A 20,093-nucleotide genomic window follows, 5' to 3' on the forward strand; every position below is an offset into this window, starting at 1 on the left:
ATTTAGTACTACTGCACAGTAAATAACAAGGCAAATCATGATATATAGATATTTTTTATTACAATGATCATCTATCTTAGCCTTATATTCCAGTTTGTACATTTATACAGATTACAGATAACAATTTGCTTACAATACAGTGACCCATAAATACACCACTCAACCAGGCCCTTTAATACACACAGTGTTCCTCTTATGTTAGCGCTGCACATGCCTGGAAGAAAACACATTTGAAGAGCTAGGGTCAGAGTCAACTGGTCCATTTCTGACACCCTTGTGGAAATATGGCTCTGTACCAACTGCTAATGTTAATACCATTTTGGTACAGATCATGTCATGAAATCAAGGGTATAAAAATAGCCATAATGTCTTTAATTCTACAATATATACATCAATATCTTCACTGTTAAATAAAGACAGTTTCGATGGTGGTTTATAAATATGTATTGCTCTAAAATACTTTTGTTACTTTACTGGCAATGTTTGCAATGACATGCGTACACTTATGATGACTTGTGTCGTACACAAACATATTGGTAAATGTAGTGCTGTGAAGCGTTTAGGAGCAAGCAGACTGTTGAGAGGCAGAGGTGAGTAGCAGAGCATTACCCAAAGATAAGGATAGGAGAGTAAAGCAAGTCTAAGAAATTATACAGTTTTTCCCCTTATGCCCTTTCTTCTTTTTGGACTTAGTCCGTAAGCCATAAGAAGGAGAAGACATGCCTGCCACAGGACTAGGCAAGTCCTCAGTGTAGTAATGTCTATGGGGCCTGGGCTGAGGGATGGGCTGACCCAGGAAAAATCCTTCTTCCTCAGAATCAGATGAGGAAGAAGAGCATGTAGAACACCAGTCATCATCATCATCCCCATACAGCTCCAATAACCTCCCCATGGCTTGGCCCTGTAGCCCATAGTCTGACATGGCAGCGGGATTTTGGTGGCCTTGGAAGGCTTGGTGCGCCTTTGGGCCGAGGCCATTCCCCCTATGGTCGAATTTGTGGCAAATCTTGGCCTTCTCCTTTGGCAGAAGGTTTAGAGCGTTGTCGGAACGAGATTTGCGACTGCGATGCCTCCTGTTGTGGTGATGTTGGCGACCACTCTGAAGTTCCTGGCCCTGCTCCTCAAAGTGGTACACTCTCCGGCGAGTTCGCTCACTCATAGGTGGTTGGCGCACTGGGACATCGCAGTAGTGGCCATTGTCCACCACGTCATCAGAGAACTTGACTTGCTGCTGCCTGGATTGTGAACGAGTCCTCCTTAGGGCAGGGACATGAGTTTTGGGCCTACTTTCTGGGAGAGTCACCTCTTCTTCTGGAACATGTTCCTCCTCCGGCTCGGATACAAGGCTCTTTAGGGAATTTACACTTCTGTGTAGCATAGAGGAGTTGAGGGTTCCCATATTACTTGTTTTCTCACAGTCATCTGCCTCCAGGTCATGGAAGCCTTGCAGGGAATACACCGAAGGTCTATCTGTCCTATCACCATCAACCGAGGCCCCTATAGAGGAGAGTGACACATTTGTAAATGTTTGCACATAACAATCACTGCCATCCAATACAATATTATTTACTATGATCTGATACATTGTGTCATATCTACTCACCGGTAATATTTGAGAGTGCCAGTGAGTCCATAGAGTCTCGGACACTCTGATCTGTCTTCTTGAACTCATCTGTGATGCACTCCAAAGAGTCATTATACCATACGGGCTCTTCTATCTGGAAGCCTGCTCCAGCCCCATGATCAAGCTCCAACTCCTGGATCTTTCTGCTGCTTGCTGGACCCGGATGACTACCATAGGCTGAGTCCCCAAGCCCGTCCTGTGACTGGGCCCAGTACATATCAGCCTGGTACTTCTTACTGGCCAGGCTCCCCCTTTCTCCTCCACCAACATGGCCAGATTTCGATGACTCCTGCTTGGACTTGGCATCCTTTTGAGTGATCCAGAAATCTGCAGGTCTGGATTCATTTGCTTGCTGGAAGACCCCATGTTCCCCGAACTTTAATAGCAGCTGAGTCATGTAGTCTTCATGCTCAGCCCACTCCTCCTCCTGGTCCTCAGATGCCTCGGTCTCCTCACCACGTCCCCTCCAGAAATGCTCATCTGATAAGTTCACATGGGCAAGCTTGTTGGTCAAGGTGTCCTCCACGTTTTCACTCATACCAGGAAACTTGTAGTTGACAGAGGGTGAGAAAAGGAGCGACTGTCGGCATTGGTCGGCTGAACGACTGCTCTTGCCCATGCGCACACTACGGCGGGATTCCCGTGAGCGTGCTGACTGGAAGGCAGAGTCTGAGGAGTCAGAGGCATGCACGTCTTCCCCAAGACTGCAGGCCTTGGAGCAGTAAATCCGACCCTGGTGTGGCAGAAAGGGGCAGCCCAAAAGAGAGCTCTTACACTGGGCACAGCTGAAGCAGCTTTCAGTGGCATGCCAGTGGAGCCCATCATAGGTCATCTGAGCGTGATCAACGCCTGGAAAACAGACAATATTGAGGTGGTTAGAATTGCTACTTAAGGTCTTAAGACTAAAGTCAAGACAATCACGCCAGATATTTTAATTCTAGAAAATCATCATTACCAATGTGTTCCCCACAGGCCTCACAGTACTCTGCGTAGAGTGACTCAAAGCAGCCACAACAGTAGGGTCTGCCATCCTTCATGATGTAGCGCTGGCCCCCCAGGATTGTCTCACATTCAAAGCAGGCAAAATGCTTCATGTGCCAATGGCGCCCCTCTGCCTCTGTGCACTCATCAGCGAAGATAATCTGAGGAAATAGATGTACCCTGTATAAAAAAAAAACGCCAGCTTTGCCCTTCTGGCTGTAATATATATGTTGGATTAGACTCGCTCTAAAAGGCCATACATTTCAGACTCAGAATGTTTTTCTTTCACTAAATTGTTTCCTGTCAGTATTTCAGTTTTGTTGTTTTACCTCTTCACAGGCTGAGCAGCGTGGTTTGAGTAGCTCAGCATGATGCCTTCCACAGTGGATCTTTCCATCATGGTAGAAGTAGATCAAATCCACCAGCAGTTCGCTGCATGTGGAGCAGGCAAAACATGCCGGGTGCCAGCACAGCCCAGGACCCGCCCTCGAGGAAAACACTGCCATTTCTCCACCATTGATGTTTTCACCGCACTGGAATTTGAAGATATGATTACATGGTTGATTATAACATCCTGGAATGAATGTAGTTCCAAAATATTCTGTGATCAGATAATCTGAATCATGCATTGGTGATTACATCTATCACACCACTACATGGACAAGGTTTTGGCTTCAAGCCCATATAAGATGTCAATGTTACACAGAGCCAAGCCGACAGAAACTAAAGTATCATATTGAGGGGGTGATCATGTGTGGGCAATATTTGTCCTAAAGACAGTCCCCAAGACAGTCCTTGCATCACATGAGGAAGGGACTTTTCAAATCAACAGTTTCTGTTAAGGGACTCTTTGATAGAATGTCTGACAATGAGGCCTTTATTACAGCTTTGCCTCTAGGGTTTTAGCACAAACTGGATTCAGATTAGCTAAATATAGTTGAAACAATTATTTTGGGTTTTAAAATCTGGACTAGATAATTGACTTCAGAACAAACGTCACGCTTTCCACACTCTCCCAAAACACGGCATATAACAGTTTTAAATAATAAATTCAAGACCGGGAACGTACATGTTCACAAACGCTGTTCAGAACATTTCGAGGCAGCAGTTTCACTGTGCCCCTTCCCAGTGCTTCCTTTTTCCTCTGGACACTGAACATAAGGAGCTCCTTCTTCTCCTCTTCACTGAGGGACTGGCAGTAACGCACCTGGGGGACAAAGTAATACGTTATGGGTATGAAAGCTAATTTCTCAATCATTTACTTCTACATCCATCAGTGGGATTCTCTCTTTTGAAGGCCTTATACTGATAAAAAAGAACCTGCTGTTGTTCAAGTTACCTTTTCATTATACCTCCCTTAAAAACCCAATTGCAAGAATGTCGGCCACTAATAAAAGGTTATAAACATAGGTAAGTATAACAGACGGCAGAGTGCATACCAAGCATGCTGAACAAAGGCAACTCTTGACCCCAGCTTGCCCTTCATACACCCCCTACATATCTCCACCCACAGTCCCTGATTGAGAACATCCTTTTTACAACAGGCCTTTCTGATGTTTCCCTAAGCCTTAACAAGAGGGAAAGCAGACGTTTACACAAACAAGGCTTGTGTTTAGAGTGAAATCAAGAGGACGGGCAACAAAGGGAGAGAGACGGCCAAGTCGAACTGTGGTGCCACTGCTGTGGTGGCATCACATAAAGCCTCTTTCAACCAGCGTCCATCTCCCCCGCTGAGCAACCCTCGTAAAAACCTCCCGGCAAACATCATAAAATCATGAAGTCAAAAGTCACATTGTGCCCACACTACATGCCTACAAGATTGTGGAACAAAAATCCCCCTGTGTGATATCAACCAGAATGCCAAGGGCACACGTGATGGAGATGGTGAGACTGTTAACGCCGTGGGTTTAACGGTCTGCAGCAGATACAGCTACTCAAACAAAAATAAATCTTTTCTGCAGCCTCGGCGTAAATGAGAGGACCTGCTGGGGTGAATTTTATGATTCTTTCATTTATGCAAAGGCAAACAAAATATTCTCACCTCATTATCGTGTGGTGGAAGTTGGTAGAGGAGCTGCTTGATTCTAAACTTCTCTCCGGGACTGTTCACATAGGGGATCTTATCCTCAGGCAGGCAGGAGAAATACAACTGGACCTGGAGAAAATCATGGAATAAGGAGATTAGGCAGATAAAACACCATCTGAGCGACTAGATACTAGGTATTAGTTTCTGCTGAAAATCTGAAAAAGCATTTAACAGTTTAATTAACCCTTACTCAATACAAATGAAACCAATTACAAATGATATATTTGCAAGAATGTGTGTCCATTAATTTGGCCTTAGAGATATTTTGTTGTCCTGGAGAAATGTAGCTCTTTTAAAACCAAATCTTCCTCCATGTAATTGCAGTAATATATTATTGTTATGATCTTGGACAGAACAGCCCATATGTATGAAAACAAACTCTTTCCAAAGGAACCAGAGAACCGACACATTCATTTGTGATGAGACACATTCTGGGACAGCTCTGTGTGATATCTATGGAAGACTGACTTTTTGTCATGCATTCGTTTTTCCAACCCCCAAAACCAGCTTTATTTCAAAAGTACATCACATAGCGCTGATACTCTTTGATGACGGGATTCACTCATTTTCTTCATAAATCTTTACTCTACAAGTCAAAACAGGTCAACAGGTCAAATCAGTTTAAAGGTTGTATTTCCCAGTCATATGCTTGTCTCTATAGGGACAGGACAAAGCAGCCTGTCACTGTGGCACTTTGACCCTTGGGGCTGACTACCAAAAACTAAACTTTTATGAGGGAGGGGCTATTACAGCCGGCTGGATAAAGAGGTGGGATGTGCCAGTGTTGTGTGTTGGGGGGGCTTCCTGCAGCTTTGACCGTCTAGAAGGGGGATAACAGCAATTTACCCTGACAATCAGCCTGACGTTTGCACACTGCCATAAATTATGCACATTTCATGCTGCTATTACCCCTCATCCAGCTCCCTAGGGGCTGGGGAACAGTCAGCTATCACTCAAGCCAAATGTGTCTTCACTGTAATGATGACCAATAACACTTGACCCATTCAGGACAATTGTTGCAGTAAATGCATTACAGTTCAACCATGCATTACTAAAACATAAGGCTCTGCATGTTTAGAATTCAAGGTTCTCTGTTGCTGCGAACCCATCTTTCCTTGCCCACCGCCCCCTCATTGCTTCCATGTGTGTTGTTTAACAAGGGAAGCTGGATGAAGAGGAGGGAGAGAAACACAGAATGAAAAGAGAGAGAAATTAGGAGAGAAGAGGGGGAAAAATGCAGCCGATTTGGGAAAAGTACCACATCACACTGGCTGCCCTGCGGACACAACTAACAGCCCTGCCTGTGTTTGCGGAGGAGAATGCTTGTTAAAAGACGGCCCCTTGATTCCTGATCCTGCCAGCAGCAGTCGGCTCGAACCCACCAAGTCCTCCTTTTAACTGATCTCTGATAATCACAAGCAGATTCTGCCATACCGCAGTTTGTAAATAAAAGTAGACACATCCTGCCTGTAAGAGGCTGGTAGAGCCTGACATGTCTGCCGAAAAACAAAGGAACCAAGGAAACGTTTTATACAACATATTGCCTGTGCCATTAACTTCCATTATCCAGACACTCTAGTTGGTTGGTTATTCAGTGATGTGCTAAATAGCATTTATCTGGGCCAGGAAAATGGGCTAGAAGGAAGTTAAAATCAGGTCAGGGCTGTTTTTACTCTCTGTCAGGAGAATTTACCACTGCTCGATTTGGTAAGGTACCAGAATAAAAAGAGGACAATATTGCGCTGTATGTTTTCTTTGTAGCACAAGAATGCCAATTCCAAACTAAGCAGGCAAAGCTTAAAATGATTAATTATGGCGATATTAAATAGTGCATTTGTAGTAAATCTTTGCTCACCTGCTCAGGCCTAAGTCCAGGTGGTACCCAGGCGTATTCCTCCAGCGCACAGCCTGAGTCATCGTCAGAGGTGGAGCTGCGTTGGAAGCCGGAGGTCAGCTTACTGACTTTGTGCTCCATCATCAAATCTCTCTGGCGTGCCCCGCCTTGAAAGCCAGCCGCCGACACTGACGCACTCGCCAGGCTCATCTGATCCTCTTTTTACTAGACAGACAAAGCGAAATATGGAAGGATGGGGTGGAAGGAGGAAAGAGGAGGGAGGATCGAAAAAGACAAGAAAACAAATTGTTGGTTAACAAGCCATTAGATCAACCATTACCCACATAATGCTCACGTCATCTAAACCAGTTCTCTCATTCCAATATCATTCGTCTAAATGTTAACCACCGGGTGAATCACACCATTTCTGTCTCTTTCATGAGGCCCACACCCCCCCTTAAATCCCATAATGGTAAATGAGCAAGCTTTTCTTGGTTCACTTATGGTGATGAGTCTACTTCATAAAGACACTCATAAAGAGAACTATACCCTTTCACTGCTATTGTGGTGGCAGTTAAAATGTGCCCTCCTCATGTGGCTTTTGAGGATATAGAGACCATTAGGAAATTCCCAAAGCTTCCTTTACAGTGACGTCTGATCTCATTATAGTGACAATAACAAGCAGTTAGCTATTCATAAATACACAGTGAATTTAGAGTCGCTTATATATATAGGCTAAGCTTTTGGCAATGTTGCAAAGACCTCACATTCCTTTCCTTTGCTGTAATTCAATTAGCCACCAACCCAAAAGCAAGAACAACACCAGACACTGTTAAACCTTCAGGTTTTACCTTATCTGACTGCGGAGCTTGGGTCTGAATGAGTCATGCTAGGTCATACTTTGTACCAAGAGAGGCCACCACATGAGATCTGATGCTGGCTTGATCAGTTGAGCCTGAAGTCTGTATAAACACAGGCCTGGACTTAAGACAGGGCCACCATATGGGGAATGTCCACAAGCCCCTTTTTCTTTGGACTGTTTGTTTTCCAACCTGCTGCAGCGAGTGTCTGATCGCCCTTTCATCTTTTGGATGGACAGAACAATTCCAGACAGGTGAAATAGTAGAGAGATGAATAGAGGGGGACGTTAATGGATGGGGTCGACGGATACTCAGTTGGACGTTGACAATGCAACAGCAAAAAAGAAAGAGCAAGAAGATCAAAGACTGAAGAAGAAGGCACCCTGTTGATCTATGTGTGTGGTGCCCAGAGTCACTGATGGATTTATTAAGTAGTAACAAAGATGGAAACCAAAAAAAAGCATATTTGAATAAAAAAGAAATGAAAACAAATTAATATATGTTTTACTGTTAAGTCAACTGAATCAGAAACATTTGTTCATGATTTTGACTTTAATTTATAAGAAGCTTTTTTTATTCATTGGGACAAATGGAATGAAATGATTCTCGTTTCGGCTAGTTAAAAATAGTTGTTTGTTACTAACCAAATCACTCATATACGCCTACTTCAATTCCTGTGCTGCCGTAAGCTCTGCGGGACCAAGAAGACATGGAGAAGATGAATGTGTGTCCAGTTGTGGTCATCTCTCACAGGCCAAGGGCTCTGGCGGAGATCAAATTGGAGCCCAGCCAGCGTCCAGCAGCCCGCCACCTCCCCCCAAAGCCTCTACCCCCTATGGCCGCAAGGGCACCGAGAGCCGCGGAGAGACAGCTGAGAAAACCAGACACACTCGAGTGGTGGCCTTTGAACACCAGCGTAACAGTAAAGGGGCCTGAAAATCTACGCTCTCTCCTGGAATGATATATATGCCACGGAGTGTGCAGCCTCTATGCACACGTGAAGAGGGAATGCACACATTTATGCTGGAGCCTGACTTTAGGCTAAGTTGGTTCAAACACAGATATACAGGGACAAGGACATGAACACCCTGTCAGAGTCAGCTGTACTCTCATGTACCCTGCTTCTTGTTAAGTGACAACTCTTCCTGAGATAGTGCCACACAGGAACCTCCAGTGGGTGATTAACTGCCACACACAATGCATGCCAGGCAAGGCCACTACTGGCTATTCATATCGACTCATCTTCCTCAAGGACAAGTCAGCCCTGTGCCCAGCAACTGGCAAGCCGGCCAAAAGACTATCAGAGTTAAGGATGATGGATAGTGGTGTCATTGGATTCATGTGCTTTCTTTGGAATTTGTGCCTCCATTACACCCTAAAGTGTCTTGTCAGGCGGATTGGCTTATCACACGTCCCATTAAGCGCCTCTGATGTCCTGAACAATGGCGTCTTTGTGAAGCGATCCACTAAAGGCCTGTTCCATCAGGAGCCTGTTTATCTCCCTTTAAGTCTCGTTCCTTCTGAAGATGTGGTGTGTTATCTCCTAACTCATGACAGTTAAAGCCCTCAAAACCAAGATAACCTGTCTTCAGATGAGAGGAGGGGGGGGACAGAGAGAAGACACTCTCTTGTTCTATTCACATCTATTGACTTGCAAATGAGACCAAAATAACCAGCAAAAATGTGGCCTTGTTTGAGAACAGCTTGGGTTTCACGTGGGAGATAGCTAACTATAGGCAGGTTCTGTCAGGAGGCTAGAGACCCACAGCCTCACATTTCATCAGGCACAGACTCACTCATGCGCTACATTGGTTAGAAAGATGTTTGCTTTCACATGTTGGCCAAGTCTCTGCGATGATGTCTCACACAGCCAGACCTGACTCACAGGAATGTCAGGATTGAACTTAAGCCAGGGCAGCAAAGACGAATACAGGATGTGCACAAGCTGGTGTCAGGCAGAGCGCCTTTCTCATACAACCACATGTGCTTGCATGCTAATTTTTCCTATAGATGTCATGCAGTTCAGTTCCTCCATACGTAGCCCAGAAAAACACTTGTTTAACTTTTGAATGACAGAAGCACTGAACCAAAAAACCTAACCATGCTCCAACTGACCTGCCAACTCACTGACTCATCAATTGTGCTGGCTTTTTTAAGTTTTTCTCCCAACAAGGGACCTATAGTTTTAGAGCTTAGTTTTTTTTATCTCCCCCTACTCACTGCTTCACTCCCCCTGCCCTGCCTTCCTCCCACACTAGCCAGACCCCTGTAGTCCTGAATGTTTAACAGCCCCTCACTCTTTTGTAAAGGTGCTTGTTAACAAGGCTTTGGGAGCTGCAGGCCTGCATATCTGACTGATCTGCCCACGGAGGGCCAGAGGGTGGCGGGGGTGCCATCAGACAGAGGCTAAAATGGGGTGACCGACATGTGTGAAAATGTTAATGTGTCTTGTTCCACAAAAGAAGTGAAATGTAAGTCGGGGCAGGTAAAAGTTGGAACACACACTTGCTTTGAATGGTTTTCAGTGAATGAACATTTTAAAACATGCCACAAGATATTTAGAATGAATGAAGTCGTCTGTGTTCTCGAAAAAATTGCACAATGACTCCGATAGTCTTATATTCCAACACGCTCTATTTAGGGTTAGGGTTAGGAGGAGCTCAATGAACAAGCGGGTGCACATTTGATTCATTAAGGAACAAAATAACCACAGATTTGTATGCAACCTTAAAAAAGCACTGCAGAGACTTTGCATTAACTACAGCTAAAGTTATTTAATCACTTTCTGGAATACACACCTCTCAGGGACCTCGTGCTGTGACTGACCGATAAATATATTGTCACTGACATTAATAAAGAGTACTCAACAACACTTAAACAAGAGTCCTCCCAAACTCCAGACACTGGAGCATTGGACTAACAACTCTTGGGAGAGTGCACAGGGAAAATAAGCAGCTTCTGGTCTGAATTACTGTCTATATTCCTCAAGGAAGTGGATGATGGACATGCACACAACCCAACACAGTGCTCTCTGTCAGTTTGGACTGGCCCAACATGTTTAACTTGGCTCATGCCAGCTCAGCCATGCAGGACAGGCTCTACTTGAAGAGAAAAACAAGCTTTTCTGTTCAAAGTCCCTGCTTACTTGAGTTTCAACTCAGACAAATCTGTTTTTATGTCAGAAGAGATATGTCTTAACTTGCAGCCTGCTATTGCTCCCTACTATCCCTGTATACAAAAATATATTGAAATAACAGCCTTTCAATTGTTGGCACTTAATATGTTGTATCCCTGTTGTATATGTTGTAACAAAACTAACATTGTCAAACTGCAGGCCAAATCACATTAGTTAGACAATCGATCTTAGAGAACTTCAAAGCTAAGGAAATCAGAATTTAGGAATTAACTCAAAATCAAGAACATCAACACTGAGGATATTCATTTTGGGCATTCCTGTCTTCAGTAGATTTTAATCCAATCAGCCTGAAAGTGTAAAGGCAAAAAAAGCTGGGAACTCTGAGTGTAGCTGACATGAGACCCAGCGAGGAGCTCAGTGTATGCAGTGTTGAGGTGCTACATGGCTGGAGTTTGGTCGTCTTATTGAGGCCTCCTCTCATGGCCGTGGGAGTGTTTTTCCAAGACCAAATGGACGGGAGTGACATCCCCACAGAGATCCACACTATGGAGACCACCTGCATGCACTGGCCATGCTGACCTCAAGACTCAACACACGTGCTGCTGTCACATAGCTGACATCAAATACATTTAAACCCCAGAAAGTTCAGTTGCAGTAAAACAGACCTGAAACAACTCTTTGAACTTTGGTACCCATCACAACACCTTAAAAAGTCCCTCAGAAGACAGTTTGCAAAGTTGCCAAAATCTCCATCTGTACATGCAATGTGCTGTATGTCTTGTGAATCATGCAAGAGACAGATTCATTATTGAACCACCTTGCCATTAAGCTAAATAATCCAAGAGATGTGGATGTACTGAATGTCTTTACTTTACAGATCTACATGAGAGTGGGAATAATGCCTGATTCTACTACCTAAAGACATTTCATGATGAGGTAAGTTGCAATACTTTAAACTCTCTAATGTTGTTCTTTCTTCTAAAAACATAAAAAACAGATTACATCTTCAGTCATTTCCCTGCGTGTCTTACCTCAGCGTAGGTCAACTCTCCTGAGTGAAGCAGAAGGATATTATCACCACTATATCCAGTCCTAGATTCTTCTTCAGCCTCTGGGCTCCATATCTATATGCAAGATCCTCAGAACTCTAATTCCAGGACAGAAGCAGTCAGCCTTTCCTATCAGAGCTGTCAGCACAGTAACAGCCCATATCAAAGCCAAGGCTCTATAAAGTCAGAGAGATGTCTGTCTGGTGCGTGGGAGAGAGTGTCTGAGAGGGGTGTGTGCATGTACATGGAGGAGCTCAACCAGATGGTCATCCCTCCCTTGTCTCTCTTCCCCCCCCTCCTCCTCCCTCTCCCAATCCAGCCCTCCTAACCTCAGCCCGGCCCCTTAACCCTCAGAACAGCCAGTCACTGCAGGGAATGAGCGAGCGAGGCGTCTCTCCTCCGCTGACCCTCCCCTCGTACTTCAAACATATGCTTCCAAATGAGAACCACCGGTAGAGCTCCAGCTCACAGGAACTGCACTTTTAAGTAGCACATCAGTGATGGCAGAGCTCCTTTTACCACACTGACCGCCCCATCTCCACAACAGCTTTCACATGACATTCTTCCCTCTCCTTCCCTATCGACAGCTCAAAGATGTGGGGAAGGTGGTGAGCATTAGAGTCAGGCTTTGGTTTATCCGGTGGTTTGTCTCTCTTCTCTTGCGTGATAAAATGTCACAAAGTTACAGAGGGCTGTTTTCTAACTTCAGTTTTATGATTACAGAGTGATTGTTTTTTTTTAAAGAGTGCGCTTAAGACCTTGCTTTTTGATAAAGCTTATAGTTAGGGCTGATTAGATTCAGCCCCTAGTTTTGCTGATATAGGCTTAGTTTGTCGGGGGACATCTTACTTCTTCCTTCTCTGTCTATACCTGTGTACTCTCATGTTCCGATTAACCCAGCTTCCCCAAATTTCTTTCTTTTTGGTGTCTATATACGCCGGGATCCGGAGTCATGGATGATCCTGCGGTCCTGTGTCATGGATCGCGAGTCCTGGATCTTGAGTCGTGGCTGTGGTCCTGGATCATAAGTCCTGGATGGATATCCTCGTGGATTCATCTTCCTATTATACACACATGCATTTCCAAACATTTGGACTACCTATGTTGCAAATGTATTATCTTTTCAATTTACACACGGCATCTATTGCACGTCTGTCCGTCCTGGGAGAGGGATCCCTCCTCTGTTGCTCTCCCTGAGGTTTCTCCCATTTTTCCCTTTAAACTGTGGGGTTTTCTCTGGAAGTTTTTCCTTGTACGATGTGAGGGTCTAAGGACAGAGGGAGTCGTATTGTCATACTGATATTCTGTACAAACTGTGAAGTCCACTGAGACAAATGTAACATTTGTGATATTGGGCTATATAAATAAACATTGAGTGATTGTTGGATTGAGTGAACACAATATGCTTTATTTATCCCACTATGAATAAGTGCTCTTACAACATCCTGGTTTAGCCTCACATAACCCTTATTCAAAATGTGAGTCTATATGAGTCATTATATAGTCATATTATAGTCAGTATATCAGGCCTTTAATATATGATTCACAGGAAAAAATCTAATCTGATATGATCTGTTTAAGTGAGGGTTCAAATATCCATTGACCAAAAATAAATTGAAAAACCAATTTATCAATTTGGTCACTTACAAATATGTACTTGTTAAATTTTCTCAAATGTGATGATCTGCTCCATTTCTTTCTTTTCTATTAAATGTAACTGAATATGTGTTTCTGACTGCGAACTTGTGATCTTTTAACTGTTTGTTGCATGCCCAAACATAACTAATCCAGAATATTAGTCTTTTGAAATAAACCTTAAACAAAACATCAAAAGAGATGAACACATGACATCACATCACATATCATCACATTGGCCATGTTTTCTGTTTGCCTTAACCGTGCACTGGTAGGACCTTAACTAAACTTAAAAACATGGTCTATAAAACCCAAACGTACATTATCCGCCTGCCCAGTGAAACTCCCCGGGACGCAGTTGACCTCTGCCTCTCCTTCAACTCTGCAGGAATTTCCGAACGTGATTCTCTTCCTGTTGCCTCAGAAAACAAAAGTGACCAGTTCAGGTCAAACTTTGGAGAGTTGCACCTTTTGTGGTTGTTTGGTTGCAACAATTTCCAAGTGTTACTTTTCTCCAAAAGGACATGTTTTATAGATTACAGAAATCGTTTCCAAGAGGAAAAGTTCTGCCATCCTTTTCAACACAAGGGTTAACATAGCCTACTTTAAGACTGTAAAACAAAGCAATAGAACATTTTAATAGGAAGCAAGGGATCTGTTAAACAGCTAGAAGTGGTTTCTTTATTAACATTTTAGAAGCTGTTTAATTTGGTGGAGCTGACGTCAGGATGTAATTTGGTTAACTCCAACACATGCGTGAAACGTTGTCACTGGGGGGTGTTTAAGTAGGGCTGATATAACAGGGTTCACTAAGTTCAAGCAGAGAAATTGTTTGAAAAATTTAGGACAACAAGGTTAACGTTAGGATTTGATAAATGCGCAATTTCCTGACAATAATTTGAAAATGCGTCCCTAGTCTCCTCAAATCTGATCACTGCTCATGGCTGATATGATGGATAACAGAACATTTTTATTGTACAATACAAATACTAGCATACAAAGAAGGGCCAAAGCATTGCCAATCATTCCTGATTTACCTCTTCTGTTGATGACTGACAGCTTCTGACTCTGTTTGCCCACACACCTCACATTCACACCTTTACGTGCTAACATTTCACAGCCTATGTGGTGAATGGTGTCATTTCACTTATTTAAATAACATAAATGAGACAGTTTTAACAGGCTGTTCCTTTTTAGAAAATGAGGCAGTACACTTTTTTATCAAAACTAGAAAAACACCACTGAATAGATTGATGATTGACATTCTGGAGCTCATGGACTTATATGTAGCGTCTGCATAGTTCATGTACCATAGGTGTGTCTGAACAAAGCCATTGTAGCAGCCAAGGCCAGGGAGGAGAGACACTCTTTCACAGCAAAACTAAGGCCATTGTGCTGGTTCAAATGACTCTCCATTAGCAATTCTTAGAGGGGAGGGACAACACAGCATCCTGCCTTCGGAGGGGGCATTCATGAAATGCAAAGCTAAAATGGTAAAGTAATCTGGAGCAGAGCCTTTTCAGCAAAGCCAGTATGAGTAAACAGACTGGGTTTTCCTTAATTTCCTTAAAAAGTAGAAGTGATTCTCCTTTTAATTCAATGACTCTCCCTCATTTGAATGTATTGTCTCTTCTCATTTCAAAGTTGCATATTTAAAAAAAATAGTCAAAGAAGCATAGTTGACATATTTGAAGTTAAAATATAGGGACAACTCACACTGAAATAGCAAAAGAGAATCAGTGGTCTTTGACAATGAACTAAGGTGAGTACAACTATTTAAAGGCATCTGTGGATTATATTTAGTCTCCTGAACGGGAACGTGAATCGGAATAACATGACAAGTCTCATTCAGAGATCACACAACTCTATAGTTAGAGGTAGCTGAATGCACAGTTCAAGGTTTGCCTCAGATGGTTGAATAATATAAAGTTGGACAAGTCATGCATCCCTGAACTTTGACCTTAGAGAGCACCAGATGACCCATAAATCTATGGCCCCGGGGCTTTACAACCCATTGCCCTGTCATAGCCACAACGACCTAAACGGCACATAACACCTGGTCTGCACCTTGTCAACGCTGTAAAAAGAAAAAAGAACGCCCTCTGCTAGCGGCGAGGTAGTCCGTGACCAGCATGCCCTGACAATGACAGGACAGAGATGATCATCATCAGAACCAACGCCCAACGATAAAGCTGCATTCTTCTCTGGTCCAAACACGTCCTTGAAAAGTGGACCCATAAAACAAAGCATCCAGTAAAAGCTCATCGCTGTATCTCACAGAAACATCTATGTGAAACCCTATATGTAGAAATGGACACAAACATGAATTAAAGTCTAAAGAAACCTCTCTAGACGAGACTAATTTGAGTCGCAAGAACTGCCATAAATTGGGGTACCAAAGAGGGCAAAGGGAAGGTCAGTCTCTAACTCACCGTCACTGATGACCATTGTTGAGAACAGCTCTCACTGGTGTGTGAGCTACCTTATAAAAAGTAGGCATTCTCAAGGTTTAAATGACTTGCCAACGGGTATTAGCAGGACACAGGCCCAACAAAAGCCACAGTTATAAAGGCCAATAAAAGCCTATCACTCTACTGTAACAACAATCCTTTTTACGCCTTGAAAGAGGGAGGAAAAGGTCAACTGGTGGAGCAGTCAGCGCATTGATATTGACTTAGCTAGATTGGCGCTGACAAACTCAGGTCAGACAGTGGGCTTGTTAGCCCTATAACCCTCACATAACCCCTTTTACTGTTTCACTCTGACACACTGGAGGCAGCTGAGGGCAGAGCTTAGATTTAAGCTTAGTTTTTGACAGGGGATATTTGTAACAGAAATTAAAGAGAAATATCTACTCACTTAAAACTTGACCTCACCAAAGATGTGTTTCTCACTGAATATTAAAAGTAAAGATGAAGACAGGATGCAAGATTTATTGGACTAAATGACTTCTGAAATGTTCAACTCTATACAAATTTTTTTTTTTTTACTTTCCAAACCACAACTAAAAAAGGTCAGATATACTTAATACTTGAGTGCATGACAGAGCTGATTGTTTAGTTATTTGTTTGAATAAATTAAAGTATGTAGTTCTATTGTTTAAATCCAACAACATAATACTTTAAAAGTTAATGATTTTCGTTTACCCCGAATTGTATAAGAGCAATGAATAAAGATATACTTATCAACAAATGTATTAAGCTTTATTTAATTATCTGTCACCCTGGTGTGTCATGTTTTATTTAATGCAACATGAATGTCCAGTTCCCAAGCTGTAATTCATGACATAAACATCTCTACTGAACAAAGCCTGGTGTCAGCACACTGTTTCTACACGTTATCAAAAGTACACCGCTGTCTAACTGCTTTGCCAAACATTGCAGAGATGTACGATTAGGACAGCTCATATTTCACCCTCAATGTGACACCCTCTCACCTAGTTGTAAAAGCCGGACCTCATTGGGAACAATGGGAAGTGGAGCGACAGAGCTTCTGGAGCTGTTAAAGGAAGGAAGCCTCTTTATTTGAGGACACTATAACTCAACAAAAGCCTGTGGCTGTCTACACACAGAGCGCGCAGAGGATGAATGGGCTGCTCTTACACTACTCACTTGCACTGAGAAAGCACTGGATCAGCAAAGGGAAAAGCCTGCCATGTGTGGTCCCCATGGACAAACTGAGAATATGGACATACAATTACAAAAGCGCGACTATCACCTTAAACCTGTGAGTTCAACTAACAGGTCTTCATTTTCACCTTTTTTTATTTCTTCAATGAAACTGTAAACTGTGCATTACAAAGGAAGCTGTCTTTTGCCGGTTTTCCATCACTTCATTTCCATGCCAGATGTTTGATCATTCACCCCGTCAATGTCCAGTTTCAACACTTGCGGCCTTCAAGACTCAGTACTACATTTTTTGCTCATGACCTCACACTTTCAGAAAGTCTCACTCACACACCAGTTAAACCTCACACCTCACACATCTGGGCTTTTCTCTTCACCTTTCCCCTCAAAGTTCAACAGTATATCCTTGATATGGCAAGAAAACTATTTCCTGTGTGTTTCCAGCCCTGGGCTCAAACGGACACATGAATAAGACCGCCGTAACAAAACAGGCAATACTTGGGCTGGAGTGCTATGAGCAAGTCGTTGAAGTAGGGGATGCAGTTTTTTTTATTTTAAAGCAAGAGAAAGTTGGCAATTCCCACACGTGGAAGCATTTTCCTGAGCCGCGCGGCTTCAAAAGGCAAACCATGGAATCCAACAATACTCTGAAACAGTTAAGAGCAGCTCAGTCAGGATCCCACTAATGATTAACATTCCTGGAGAAACACTCCGTTACAGTCTTTTTAGACTGTTCTAATTAAACACATGCTCCAGTGCCGCAGCATAGAGGGAACACTGAGCCCTGAGAGCGGGGATGCTTCTATCCAGCTCTGCTTAATTGGACACAATTTAAGCCATTAAGGTGGTAGTAAAAACAGCAGAGGAGAGGCCCAATGATCTCCTCTGTAAGGCTCCCTGTTGCTCTGATGTTGTTGACCCTTTCACCTCCTCACGCGATTCACATTCAAATATATAAAAATAAATTGTAGACCTCACTCTCACAAGGAGATGTCTGACTGGGGGATTAGTCTTGATTGACTTTGAGGTCTCTTTAATGCTGGTTTTATGTGTTTCCTAAGTATATATATTTCTTAATGAGGGTAGAAATGGGTCATACTATACTTATATCTCATTATCTGTGCATCTGTTTTCCACATTTGCATTTCTCTATGTTTTCTGTGGTTTTTACATATCTATTTGTTGACAGTTGGGAATTGGTGAGGAATGTTTTTTCTCCAGGTAATAAGGTGGGATACCAGAATGAACACAAGTTGAGTAATAATGGTAACATTTGTTTGACTTTTTCCACCAATTGAGAATTATGTTGGACTAGATTGTTATAAAACCCAAATAGATTTTTGACGATATCTTGCATTTTGTTGCATGTAATTTGCCACACTTCTCCCCTCTCATCTCTTTTGGGCTTTTTGTAAGCACAACAAATGTCCAGAAACTGAAATAAAAGATGAATAAGAAGAAATGAATTGTACCTCAAAAAACACTTTAAACATGAACTTATCTACAGTACCTTGAAGTATATTTACTTTTTTAAACAGTGTGAAGCACTCTGTCACTCAGACTGACAGTAATACATATAAACAGTACTTTTTGTGAATCTGTCCCCTTATATTAGCACTAAAGCATATGCTTGCCTGGTGACTATGGCCTAAGGGTGGAGCTGAGTGTGCATGTTAGGTACTGTAGTGAGATCCAATCTGAAGCCCTGGGGAGGCCTTAGTCAGTTTAGCAGACATGCAAGCCAGACATGGGGTCATTCGTGTCTGGGATCTATGTGTGTGTGTGTGAGTGTGTGTGTATGCATGTCTGTTGTCACAGTATACAGTATGTGTGCAATGGAAAACATGCACACAACTGTCTGCCTTATCAACCCCCAATTAGGGACCCCAGTCCTCCAGAGCAGGGCTTATTCTTAGAAACCTCACATGTCATACTGTTTCTGTCAGCATCAGTGTGTTATTTTTGGAGCTGCTAATACTGAGGTCACTAATGACACCAACCCATTTTCAACATCTTGGGCCAGCATAAAGGAACATGTGACAGAGTGGGCATACCCGCTGCGTGTGTTTTTAAAAATAACAACCCTTTCCATAAAATCTGAGATGCCTTTTCTCTTTAAGTTTTTATTCCTGTCAAACATCATAAAACATTCTCCCTGAATGGTCAAGTGTGTGTGTTTGGATAAGACATGCACACACACCAAGCACACACACTGATGCACACATCTGGTGAGCCACTGCTCTTGTTTTCTTTGGGAGCCCAGCCCCTAACAGGAAGACAGTGCGAGCATAGCAAACAAAAACCGGGCTCTTTGAACCGGCCTCTCACTAGGAGCCGCCGTCAGGTTGTTGTGGCCAAACGAACTGTCTCTGTGTCAGCTCAGTGGGCCCATTGTGGGCCTCAGGCGGCCGCTCTGCAAGACATGTCCTCAGTTGGCCTTTATCAATATTGACCCATCTGCATGTCTTCCCACAACATCGACCTTAACTGTGATGTGTTTCCAACTGCTAATACATTCCCTCTGTGTGAAGAGATGAGTTACATTTTAAAGTAGCATTGCTAATTATAACGCCTGACATAGTAAAACTATAGCCTTTATAACTTGAAGTTAATTTGAGAGAGCGGAGGTGGGTGGGACGGTCCCTGGAGTTAAAATGTTGCTAAAATATTGCAAGAAATTACATCTTTGAATACAATGTTTTCTAAATAATAATGAACAGAAAACTAATGGAGCTGAATTATTTGAAAACATGCTTTTTTCCTGGTCTTGCTCAGTTTGAAAGTGAATGTTTTACACTTACTTTTTACTTGAGTCGGTAATGCTGACATAAACTGATCTTGGGGCAATGTAACTACAACTGCGGATATGAAAAACACTAGATCCTCATATTTTGAATGCTGCGTCTTCATGTTAGACGGCCTACCTTCTTTGTATGAAATGACTTTCGCTGAGCATTAAAGTTTGCATAATGTAAATGGACTCATAGTTGATCATTGATAAGCCTAAATGAAAGACACGTGCCACTTGTCATACATTTCCACCCAGCTTATCATCAGAACCTTTTCTTATTATCCAACCCTTTCAATGTGCAACACTTCTAAGGAATAACTGATTTAATGCTTTAGATGAAATTAGAAGGGGTCTAGTCTAATTATGGAAACAAAGCATACTGTAGTACATATCTGATGATATACAGAGCACTTGCTTTTCTTCCAGTTAAGGAGTTAACTTTGAATTAGCTGTCAGGAAACCCCCCCCCCC

At 42.8% G+C, this 20,093-nt stretch overlaps 1 protein-coding gene across 2 annotated transcripts in view; it reads right to left on the reverse strand.

Annotated features, from left to right (window-relative positions):
- Window positions 1-38: 38 nt before the first annotated feature.
- Window positions 39-20,093, reverse strand: part of LOC104962552 (prickle-like protein 1) — a 25,661-nt gene continuing 5,606 nt past the window's right edge. The window contains exons 1-8 of one of the 2 annotated variants that reach the window (XM_010791007.1): window positions 11,553-12,335; window positions 6,547-6,750; window positions 4,647-4,760; window positions 3,675-3,812; window positions 2,935-3,138; window positions 2,580-2,766; window positions 1,604-2,473; window positions 39-1,497 (exon numbers count right to left, since the gene is read on the reverse strand). In XM_010791007.1, the coding sequence (XP_010789309.1) occupies window positions 641-1,497; window positions 1,604-2,473; window positions 2,580-2,766; window positions 2,935-3,138; window positions 3,675-3,812; window positions 4,647-4,760; window positions 6,547-6,735 (2,559 nt within the window). In that variant the 5' untranslated portion in view covers window positions 6,736-6,750; window positions 11,553-12,335 and the 3' untranslated portion in view covers window positions 39-640. Of the gene's footprint in view, window positions 1,498-1,603; window positions 2,474-2,579; window positions 2,767-2,934; window positions 3,139-3,674; window positions 3,813-4,646; window positions 4,761-6,546; window positions 6,751-11,552; window positions 12,336-20,093 lie in introns of those variants that run through there. The other variant, XM_010791006.1, reaches the window with a different exon arrangement.

This window comes from Notothenia coriiceps, unplaced genomic scaffold (assembly GCF_000735185.1).
Source record: "Notothenia coriiceps isolate Sejong01 unplaced genomic scaffold, NC01 NC01_scaffold00034936, whole genome shotgun sequence".
NCBI classification, from domain to species: domain Eukaryota; kingdom Metazoa; phylum Chordata; class Actinopteri; order Perciformes; family Nototheniidae; genus Notothenia; species Notothenia coriiceps.